The sequence below is a fragment of the Lethenteron reissneri genome, chromosome 23 (assembly GCF_015708825.2).
Source record: "Lethenteron reissneri isolate LAM-NWPU_2019-01 chromosome 23, ASM1570882v1, whole genome shotgun sequence".
NCBI classification, from domain to species: domain Eukaryota; kingdom Metazoa; phylum Chordata; class Hyperoartia; order Petromyzontiformes; family Petromyzontidae; genus Lethenteron; species Lethenteron reissneri.
In genome coordinates this window covers 18,646,424-18,658,570 of record NC_083801.1, presented here as the reverse complement: position 1 = coordinate 18,658,570, position 12,147 = coordinate 18,646,424, and the positions used below count along the sequence as shown (strand labels likewise).

Sequence of the window (12,147 nt, the reverse complement as noted above, 5' to 3'; positions counted from 1 at the left end):
ATTTCCCGAGGGTCAGTTGGGAAAAACATTAAACTCAATCTTCCTTCACAGTGACAGTAAAGGAAAAAAAAGTGTCATTACTTTTAGTTAACCCTGCATATAGGTTTTTACATGTCTAGTTCATGCAAAAACTGCATAGGCAGCTGTCACTAAAATGATGGTGTAACTCTTCGCAAATACGATGTCTTGTTGTTTTATACACAATGTTTCTGAAAGAAAAGATGATCAAGATATTATATTGTGATTATGGAAATCCCATAAAACTGCCATTAAAAGTCAAAATAGTGATACTGATTACGAATATCTTTTTTCATAACATTCAGGCAATGGTTCACCCAAACTGTTTATCTCCAACGAGAGGATTTTGCTCTTAAATTAAAAAGTGCATTTTTACCACCTCTGTTATATATTTTATTAAATTGTCGAGTAATGAGCCAGTTATGCACCATTTTAATCTGGAGAGCTAAGATGAGCTGGGTAATTTGTTGACATTGTATATTTGTAACCAGAATGTTCAGCAGTACATCAAGTGCCTTGCATACACAGCATCATGCCGTTACGTATTGATTGCAAAAAAAAAACAATTTGAGAATTTCACATAGCTTCATAAATTTAAATGGCATGGTGCACACCAGGGATTTGCGTATTTAGATGAGGATTAAAATGCAAATGAGGGTATTTCAGATCATTTAATATAGCCCTGCCTTATTATCTTTGAATGTGTCCTCCTATATGTTCCACTTTAGTAATACGCCGTTTATTGCGTATCATGATTAGCAATTGTAAATTATTTTCACGCAACCTGTTGAGCCATTAAAGTTACAACAAGATGGGTTAATTTCACGGCTAAGTGACATCTGCGAGGTACGGATCTGTGCACACCACTTGTCTTATCAGCCTTTTGTTAAATATGCAAGCCTGTGTAATCGGTATGAACTCTATTGGCAACGTTCGTTCTGCGCATTCGGTGCTCGAAGGAACTGAATTATTAGCTGCCTGAAAAGAAATGCCTACTTGGCTGCTGCAGTGACATTTCATACGACGTTGATCATCATGTGTCAGCGAGGTACTGGGAAATATCCAAACTATTCCATTCGGAACTGTGATGGTTGTGAACAACGTGACCACGCTGCCACCTAAGAGCTACCATACCTATCGCACGGACGGAGAGATAATGCTGAGGTCACGACTCCACATTGTGTGCTCACGGTAGGCATCACTGATTAATTTGCTAAGATGTGAACAACTGCAATAGCAAACCGCATCCCTCGTGCATTCATGGCACAATCAACTTCCATTGGCCATAACGATATTAATTGCTGCGTTTTCATCTGCCGAAGGTCCTAAGTGTATGAAATTGCACTTGATGTGCTAATTTAGTGCCTCTGCTGCCTGAATATTAACTCTGTCAATTATGCCTTCAGGCAGCGGAATTAAATGCTGATTATATTCGTGCTTACCCTGAGCAGCGCCAGCGCTGACAAGATTTATTAAAGCAATACGCGTTCGCAGAAAATTGTAAACATCTCATTGAACCCGACTTAGCCGGGGAACGAGCGGGTTACATCGTAACGCAGGCAAACACGGTGCTTTGTTTTCACTTGAAATGGGATACTTTTCACCTTCCCATTTCCCACATGTTTCTGAGAACATGCGCAGCGCCAGCAGGTCTCTCACAGCCCTGCGCACAGCCCATCTGCTGTTGTTGCCTTTGTGCCAGTGACTAAACCAGGCCAAGTGAATTGACTTTTTTATGCGCTGCTACCGTTACCCAGAATGGTAAAGCCCTCTCTTACCTCCTTCGATGACATGTTTCACCGGCGAGCCTGAGTTGTGTTTTATTTCCGCTGTGAGAACAAAATGATGAAAGGTCCCAACATTAAATGTTCATCTTGTTGCTTAAATATCTGAATCCATCCCGTTACTATTTATATTATAATTGTTCAATAAATCATCTTATAGGTTTGATTAATCTGAGCATGACAAAGGTTCCATTTTCATTATTCAGCATCGTAATTAATCTTACAGACCATAAACATAATGTCAAAGCATGTACGTGGGTATTTTAAATGTAGGTTATTTCTGAGAGAATTAAACATGAAAAGGAAAACATTCCGAGGAGCCTAATAATATCGCAGAATATTGCATATAGTATACCTGGATTATAATCACAATATCAAATGTACATATCGTAGCACAAATTGTCTGTTCAGCAAAACTGCTTATACAAATGAAATGACTCGTCCAATAATTCAACATATATTTTCTCAAGTTTATTTCACTGCATTGTAATTAAGTACAGCAGCATGCTTCCTACTTCGTGATGTCTTCCCAGATTTGTTGATGGGATTGAAGATAATGGCAACACACCAGTGAAGCAAAGATTTGAGTTCCTGTACAAGGACCAAAGGCAAGATGTTGGCAGTACCACCTCTACCATAGGTAACTGGAAATTGATATTTCCATATTTTACATATGAATAGCTTTTTATTTCCAATGTAAAAAAAACGTTTTTTTATGTCAAAACATAGCAAGCCACTTTCACATTTTTCTTAATTTGTGTGTGTGTCATTCACAGTCCCCATTGCATCAAGGCACTCTACGTCCCTAAACACGCACGCACATAAGTGACAATGAAAATGCTGCACATACGTTTAATATTCGCAAAGAGCAAAGCGATTATCTTCCAGTTCATATCGCCCTGTAATTATCATAATACCTTTCCTGTAACGTCGATTTTGACAGCTGTCAAATTTAGAGTAGTTTAACTGTTGCTCATTATGGTCCGCTTTATCTATGCGAGCTCCACTGTCGCACAACGTGTGCTCTTCACATTGGCGAGTGCACTTGCTGATAATGCTGCCTGCCGCAGGAGCGGACACGGCGCGGATGAGTCCTGGGGCGTTATCGCTGCCACCAGAAGAGCCCAACAAGAGCATAGTCCGGCTCAACCAGGAGGTAACAAACACTGCCCTTTCGACGCAACACAGCACAGCGCTCCGATTTGGTGTATACCCTGCATCAGCAAACGAATTTGTCATGTATAAATAAAATGACAATGATAATGATGACCATCATCATCATATTCTTCCCCTTGTCAACCCAATGCTGGATGAAGGTCTCCCCCACACTGTGTCTGTCATACTGCACCATGCTGGTCAGTGCAACTTGGTCAATGGGGAGGCCCAGGACCGGTTCGCATATGATAGCTGACGTTCACGGTGACTGCCAATCAAACTCAGGTCACCAGCTTCATCGCGCAATCCACTTTTGTGGAGAGATATTGCCCCTTAAATAAATAACATTGTTTTTTACATGAATTTGCACTCATGTCAGTTCCTCTGTAGATTGATCTCAATGTGAATATCAACGATGGTCACCAACTGAGCTTATTTTGTTCACATTACATAATAAAGTATTCCCTTGCTCCAAAGCATGGCCCTTTCATACAGGAGTAACCAAAAGTTACACATCAATAACCGTTCAATTGTCACTATCCATGTCTGCCATGGTGTCCAGATGTCAAGCTTGACCAAGGAGGTCACACAGCTAAGCAGAGACCTCAGGAACATCATGGAGCTCCTCAAGGGGCTGATGCAGCTCCACCACAACCCGGCCCAACAGTCGCAGCACACCTCCAGCGTCACGCCCTCCACGGACACACCACCGTCCTGGCCCAACTCCACCCCGGCGGGCAGCAGCAGCTTTGACAGCGTCCTCGCTCACGGCTCCGTTAGCTCCCAGCCCATTCCGCAAACTCCACCGTTCTCCGAGCAGCAGCAGCAGCAACGGAAATCACGTGACACATCACCGTTTGATCGCGACGCTCAGACCCTAACACAGGAGCAGGAACTGCTTCTCCATCAGCCGCAGGAGCGAAACTATTCCGTGCCACTGAATAAGTCCGACGTCGGTGGTGTGGTTGGACAGATGTTGAGTGACGAAAACGAGCTGAAACACAGTGGAGGTCAGGAGAACCTCACGGCCTCTGTGCACTCTCTCGCTTTCAATGCTTCTAAGGGACCCACGCGTAGGCCTTCACTTAGCGAATCCATAACCGGTTTAACTTTTCGGGGAAGTGAACCTCAGGTTGTGAATGCCGGCACGGAGTCAGACGGTAGCAGTGGTGCGCTGGGAAACCTGGCCATGATTCATAATCCTGAAGAAACCTCGGAGGAGCTTCTGGTATATTCTACAGAAATGGCAGCAATGGGCAACTCTAAGACTACGACTGTCGTGAACATGATCGATGCCATAGATTTCATTGACGACGAAGGGACAAGTGTGTGAACGGATTGCGAGCGGTTTTTTTGAAAACTGTAGTTGTGGGAATTAATTTGGCTTGTTTTTAACGTGTTCTTCTTTGTTGCAACTTCGGCGTCACCTTCTCACGACGATGTACATGGCACCTGTTGGGCAGGTGTAAAGTGCATTTGAGGCAAATAAATGTACTTTAGAAACTACTGGAACTTACATGTATGTAACTGTTGGGGAATTTTAAATGTGGATACTTTAAGAGAATGACATAATTTAAACACATGTAAACTTTTTTTTCCACAGATCATGCTTTTGTAATAAGCATTGATTTAAAATGCATTGCATGTGTCCTGTAAAACTACCTTAATGTACCGATCAAAGACAACGATATTGATTGGAACTGTATAACTTCCAAAGGCTATTTTTATATCATTGTCATGATCCTTTACACTAAGATAAGAAGAATATCGTGTCTTGCCTTCAGAATGAACGGTATTTCAAAGCAGACTGGTTTATTTTAAAATGCAATGATTGAAAACTAAAAGTTTAACTTTTTCATACATACTCTTTGGTTCTTTTTCATACATATTTTGGGAAACTGCAAATGCCTGATTCGGGAAAAAACAATGACTTTTTTGCAATCCGTGCTGGAGTATGAGCTGAATGAATATTCTCTCAATGCCAAAATATATACATGTAAATACTCAGGTGAGGTATAAAATATGCCACTGATTACAATATCATTGTCCCGGTAATGTGGGGTATTTTTTATCCTAAATTATAAAGTCAGTAATGAAAGCTTTACATAAAACACCCATTCATGTTCATCCTCCTTAAAATTATTTCGACGTTTCGCTGAGCGTGCTGGGACCTTCTTCAGGCACTGAACCGGTAACGTTCCCAGAACACAGAGCAAAGCGTTGGATACCGCGCCAAGCGGTGCAGCGCAGCCGAGAAAAACCTACCACGCAAGCAGTATTTTTTTTGGCATTTGGTTCATTTTTTTTTTAAATCTTCCCAGTGTTCGTGTGTTCCAGCTCCCTGGCTTGAAGAGCAGTGAGGCACAGTGGTGCACAGCTGCGCACCGGTGACATGCTAGGTGGGGGATCTCAGGAATACTGATCACTTCCCCACCAACTCGGCTGCAAGAAATTCAAACGATCACGAGATGAAGCGACCCCAAAATTGATGGATGAAAATGTGTGGGGGCATTTTTTTGCGTACAAAACAATTCTTTTATATACGACTGCCCAGATGTAGCATTCCGAATAGCCAAACTATTTAGAAGGCACATATTATTCCTCACTTGTTGAAATATACATGTACAGATATATACAGTATGCAAATACTGTATCAGTGTATGTAAACATTTACATGCATCTATTGTATATTTAAACTGCCACTTAAGTGCCTTCAATGTTAGCAATTTGTAAGTTAACTCACCATAGTCGTCCTACTTGTAGTTTAAAGTGGTATATTTTACTGTAATAGGATTATTCTGTTCCTAAAATATGTTCTGCACACTTTGTGGACAATTTCATGTGGTGCCTGCGGTGTTTAAGCATGGCATGTTTGTGGGTGTGTTTCATTTATTAGGTACGAGTGCGTCAGTGATTTACCTGTCCTAGTTATCAATATATTGTTTTAATGTTGTTTATAATGTTGTTGACGTAGTCTTACTGTGTAGACAAAATCTAACAAATGCTAATTATTCAATTATTTCTAATGTTTGTAACATTTCTTTGACAGCAGCGTTAATGCATTGAAGTACACTGCATGTAACGTGATAAATGTATTGTTTAGTGTCCGTTTTCTTTGCATGTACATCTGTGCCTTTAATATCACCTACCCATAAAGCTGAATGTTTAAGAGCCCTCCTGTTCACCACAAGTATGGATTATGTGCTGATAGTTGTTAACTCTGCCTCATATCCAACGAGTTAGACACAGAAAGGGCTTGTGTATGGCCTAAAGATGTTTCACTCTTCCTCGTTCCATATTACAGTATAATGTAGAGTGGGGGAAAAAAACAGTAATCTGTATTCTGCTGACAAAAATATTACCATACGAAGAAACGATATATATATTTTAAAACTTAAGTCTAAATTAAAAAAAGATATAATTGTCGGTTAAACACATACCAATCTCAGGCATATTGTCAGAGGCAGATTTGAAAACCTTGCATTTAAAATACATTTCTCTCAAAATGCAACTCTTTGGTTACGACAACTGTTCTCTGAAAGAGAAAACCTTTTTGCACATTACATTTATTTTCCCAGTGTTAGACAGAAATATACCAAAGTATTTTAATATAGATATTAATTTTATAATTACACAATTTTACTGTGACTCCATATTTGGGTCAAATATTGATGTATGGGCATTTCAATATGTTTAACGTATCACGTAGAAAAATGTTTACCTATGGATTTCACCAGAATTCTAGTAAAGTGATTTAATTAGATGCCGCTTGACTGTAATAACGGTCAACTTGCATTTCTCGTGAACACAATCGGGAGTAACAACATACAGTTCGTACAATCCTCTATGAATCTATAAATTCCTGAAGTCAGTTTTCCATAAAGTGAGATTGTTGATGGATCGGTTATATCTGAACCTATTTATGTTGTCATGGTCCACTCTCTACGTAGTTTTGTAGGTGGCTGGACACCCTTGGCAATGAGTATGATCGCTACTGGGGCAGTTTGACAAGAATGGCTGCATCACACTGACACGCTGCGATTTTCCGCAGACAATCACCAAAGTAAACTGACGACTGTTAAGTGGACATTTGTCACAAGGTTTGGACATTCAGTGTCAAGTTTCACAGTCCAAAATGCCTTTAGCAACAACAACAACAACAATGACACGTGATTTTTTTTTGCACGTGTTTTTTGTTTCCTATGGTTGGTAAAAAAGAAACGGAGATTCTTGGCTCTGGACTCATTGAAGGTAGAAAATTAGTGATGTGGTCATTTTGAGTGTTTCCATAAATTTGTGGTTTTGAAAGTGCATGATGAATAATTTATGCTGGTCAGATTTTCCCACATTCGCATGGATCAGAGGGACTAAAGATTCACCAATAAGTGGATGCATTGCAAGTGTGACATGATGTGCACCCATAGCACTCTTAGGCGAAAGTGTGGGAGGTAATCTGACAGTTTTGCTTTTTTATGATATAGCTGATATATACAACATGATGTTATATCTTGTTTAATAGTATAATTTCCACATCTCTCTTGTACGTTTGAACATTAGGTTATTGGGTAGCATTTCAAGCCTTAGCAGACTCCATGAAACAATGTCCACAACAATGCGGAAACGTTAATTTCGTCTCTATAAAAGGATAACAATGTCGTACAGCCTTGCGACGTCAGACGCATTCTCGCCATGATTTTCGTGACATTTTCCATTGCAGACGTGCCCTAACGCCACCCTTCCACGCGCCAAAGCCAGGTCTCTCCCTCTGCCCCCTATCTCAACACTCAAAGCATATCCTGTTTATTCATAAACATTCGTCACTCACGCCTCAGGTGCATCCTTCATGCGCGTTGTCATTCATCATTCCATGTATTACCACCCCTCCTCCATGCCCTCCACTGCAATCTGAGCACAAAAACTGCTCGGCTATAGAACGTCCAACAGTTTGGCCATCTTTACAAAATCCACATACCACACATTCCTCCTTGCATCCTTCATTCTTTAACATGTCATCTCACTGGCAGCTTTATTGTGCTCTTAGATACGGTAGATACCAATTATTTGCCTTCCCCTAACCCCATATGTATGTTGAACTTCTTTCGCACCGTACGTAGCCAACCGTGCTAATCGGAGGTGTCTAAATGTTGTCTTTTCGAATTAGCTCTCTCACATTAAGTCTGTCCTATCCTCTGACCTATCTACTGTATGCTCCGTTGTTCAATTCCTAAGGAGAAGCTCCCGTAATATTCCTGTAGTATATCGGCGTCAAATGTATTATCTCGCCTACGGTTTGCGAACACTTATTTATCCGCAGAATAATTGACAATAACCTCACCTCTTTCTTTATTTTCATCTTACAGATTGCCTCCTTCAACCCATCGCTGATGTCGCACACACACACACACACGCACGCGTGCACGCACCACCTCATCGCTCGCCTCCGACTCTTCAGTTGGCAATCCCAGGTCCTCGCCGCTGTCTTCACCAGCGATCACCACGCGTGACCAACGCAATCACGCGCGTCTCCCCCTGTAAACACGCGGTTATTGTCCACGGAGATAATCGCATCCCCCCCCCCCCTCATTTATTCTCACATAGCTGCTCAGCAGCAAGGGCTTCATGCAGTTACAGCCCACGACGTAACGCCTCGTCGTCCCTTATTTACCTTCTCTACCTTTTGTGACCCTGCAAACACGGGCAATTTCCTCCGGCTCAACCCCCCACGGCTCGTGCAATTTCCGTTAACTACTGCACCCCACTAGGTTACCGACGTCATCAGCAGCCGTGATCAATCCAAAGCCATTGAGGGTCTAAACATCTCGCCTGGAGTACCGGAGGTCGTGGGTTCGATCCTGACGCTTCGATATTTGGAGTGTGTACGCTTCTCCCTGTGGTCGTGTGGATTGTTCTCCGGGTCCAACCAGCTTTTCCCTCCACATTTAGAAACGTTGCGTTTAAAGTATTTGCCCGCTATGAACATTTCCACACGATAAGCCACTTGGTCGAGCTGTCATTTGTGGCCAGGTCACTTCTGAAAAAGAGCTATATAGCTCAGCGGGCCTTACCTCGTAAAAAAAAAGTTTCGTTTCTAGTTTATTGCCACATCTCACGATCCTGTGATGCGACGATCCATCTTAGCAGCTGGCACACGAGCTGATTTCATCCATACGTCTCTTCAGTGGGGTGTGCTGTCACTCCATAATTTATCGCGATGGTCACAGTCATCATCCCTTCCGCCATCATGCCCTCCACAAGCCTCGCCAACTTTGATTTTGAGTTCAAATGAAGTCCGCCTTGCCATGAGGTCGTACTTGATCTCCCGTTTTCACCCTCAAGACGGTGAACCCGAGTCTGCCAGGTCATTCATCTGCTGTCCACAGCTGTTTTCTGCACCACTTCTCACCGTACTCAAAGCTGATTGCGCCGGGGGTCGCACACACCACTGACTCGCGGTGTTTCGCACCTCTGATTAGCACGGTTGGCTATGTACGGTGAAAAAGAAATATTTCCCTTCATCGTTACCGGCATTGTGCCCTCCCACATCCCAACACAACAATCTTGTTTATTTGGCTCACGTTATATCGAAGACTCGTTCCTTCCTGTTCCGCTCAAGACTCACAACCGCTGACTCACCGTCTGGCTCTCGATCCTCCTCTGTCTCTCTCTCGCTCTCTCCAAGGTTTCTCTTCACCTGTTATTCATCCGGATTGTCCTTCACCTCTCTAGTGCACTCTTGCTTCCTGAAGCCCACCTGCCTAGCTTTTCACACATACTCCACACCTCTCATTTCCCGAGGCCACATTAACCCCATGGCTTTGGATTCCGGAACAAAGTCACAGCTGAGAGCACCCCCCCCCCCCCCTCTTGAGTGGCCACCGTTGCCAGCCCTGTTTCCTGTGCAACAGCTCAACAATAACGTCACCATGCAGATGACTGACGCACGCCATGACGACCGTTCGTACACCTGCATGGTCCTGCTGAAATGCGCGGCGCACAATTTGTCCCCCACGTGGTTGCCGGGAGCATCAATGCCCACAGTCATCGGCAGCATTCTCAGAATTAAAAAAAAGCCCAGAGATAATTTGACAATTTTGCTGTTTCCTTTTCGATGACAACTGGAAAAGATTATCTTGTTTTGTCTTCTTATTTAACAGTGCATGTCCACTGCTGTCTCGTATTTTGAACGTTAGTCTATTGTGCAGTATTTCAAGCCTCAGCAGTCCCCACAATGCAATGTTGTGCAACTTTTGAGTGTTTGCAAACCCTTGCCACGACTCCCACCAGTCTCGAAGGATGTATCCAACCCCACTTTGTCAGTGTTCTGTATCTATTTTGAACTTCTTTCGCACCATAACTAGCCAAACGTGCTAACCGGCGGGATGGACAACAAACTAAACACGAAAATAAGTTCTAAAGAAATGAGTTTTTAATCTAGATTTGAAAGTGCATAGCTCCAGTGGATTCCTAATCGCTCCAGTGGTTCTCGCACCACCCGACCCCATGTCTTCACCAGCCACGTCTCCACATGCTCACACTGAATCTCTGTCTCCCTCTCACCAAGCTCACCGACACTTTTAGGTATCTACGCTAAGCTGCATCAACATTCACTCTTATCCTTATTAAACACAATACAGAATAATGCATCGAATTGGGACCCATGTCTACCTATAAATATTTGCCAGAGTTCACCAGAATTGGTTAAAGCGAGCCTGGTTGCTGACGAAACCACTTATTGTCGAAATTGGTCCAATGCTGCTGAAAAAAAATTATTGCCAGAAGGTTGTGTGGCTGATGGGATGTGTATTTTATTCATGCACTGTGTGAAAGGACATACATGGGAAGGAGGCACGTTGTCTGCTCATCTATTGCGTTAACTTTCCATCCATAACCTATTAAGTCCCCATTCTGCCCTCATTCACATTACCCAGCAGATGCCACATTCATTTGCGTGGTTAGAAATTATTTATCATGGTTCCATAAAAAATTTCATACTAAAAAATGCAAACTCTCCCGCGATGATAAAACTCTCTCCTTTTTCAGTCCGCTTGTCCAGGTGAGGGTTGCGGCGGTCACGTGTTGAGTAGTGGCGGTCCAGACCTCCCTTTCCCTGGCGACAGACTCCAGCACTGCATTACTATACACTACTACACTACACTATACACTACACTATATAATACTATACACTACTCTACATTACTATACACTACTACACTACACTATATATTACTATACACTAGTATACACTACTATACATTACTATACACTACTACACTACACTATACACTATATATTACTATACACTAGTATACACTACTATACATTACTATACACTACTACACTACACTATACACTTTATATTACTATACACTAGTATACACTACTATACATTACTATACACTACTACACTACACTATACACTATATATTACTATACACTAGTATACACTACTATACATTACTATACACTACTAAACTACACTATACACTATATATTACTATACACTAGTATACACTACTATACATTACTATACACTACTACACTATACACTATATATTACTATACACTACTATACACTACTATACATTACTATACACTACTATACACTACACTATACACTACTATATACAGACTCTAGCTCTTCCTGGGCAATTCCCAGGCGTTGTTCCCAGGCCAGCCGAGCGACACTATCCCGCCAGCGTATCCTGGGCCGGCCCCGGGATCTTCGCCCAGTGGGACGTGCTGCCCGGTAAAGTTCAAGGGGGAGTCTGGCATCGTTTCAGCAAAACGCTCAACCGAAGCAGTAGCTACTGACTTATTGCAAATTCTCCCATGATATCAAGATGTAAATTTTAGAAAAAAAATATGCATCGTTTCGTACAAAACACTCACCGGAAGTAGTAACGACTGACTTATTGATGGGAAAGTAAAACACATTAGAGCGAACTTCACTCTGCTGTCACGAAAATGGTCATTATATGTAAATCTCTCAATGTTTGAATCAAAGGTCTGTTAAGTATTTACTCATGTAAATGTGTATGTTATCTTTAATGCTGGATGATAACACATGGCTAACAAGTGTATGTGTAAATAGCAGTAATGCTATACGCTTCATTGGAAAATGTGTTTATTTGCATGGAATGAGTATTTTGGGACGTTTCAAAAAAGCTAAATAAACTACAATATATACACA

The 12,147-nt window shown here is 42.0% G+C and overlaps 1 protein-coding gene across 2 annotated transcripts in view; it reads left to right on the top strand.

Moving 5' to 3' along the window:
- LOC133346155 (potassium voltage-gated channel subfamily H member 8-like) overlaps window positions 1–12,122 on the top strand; it is a 78,863-nt gene extending 66,741 nt beyond the window's left edge. For both annotated transcript variants that reach the window (XM_061557608.1, XM_061557607.1), the window contains exons 13-15: window positions 2,336–2,442; window positions 2,873–2,958; window positions 3,520–12,122. In XM_061557608.1, coding sequence (XP_061413592.1) covers window positions 2,336–2,442; window positions 2,873–2,958; window positions 3,520–4,290 — 964 coding nt within the window. In that variant the 3' untranslated portion in view covers window positions 4,291–12,122. The remainder of the gene's footprint in view (window positions 1–2,335; window positions 2,443–2,872; window positions 2,959–3,519) is intronic.
- Window positions 12,123–12,147: the final 25 nt, after the last annotated feature.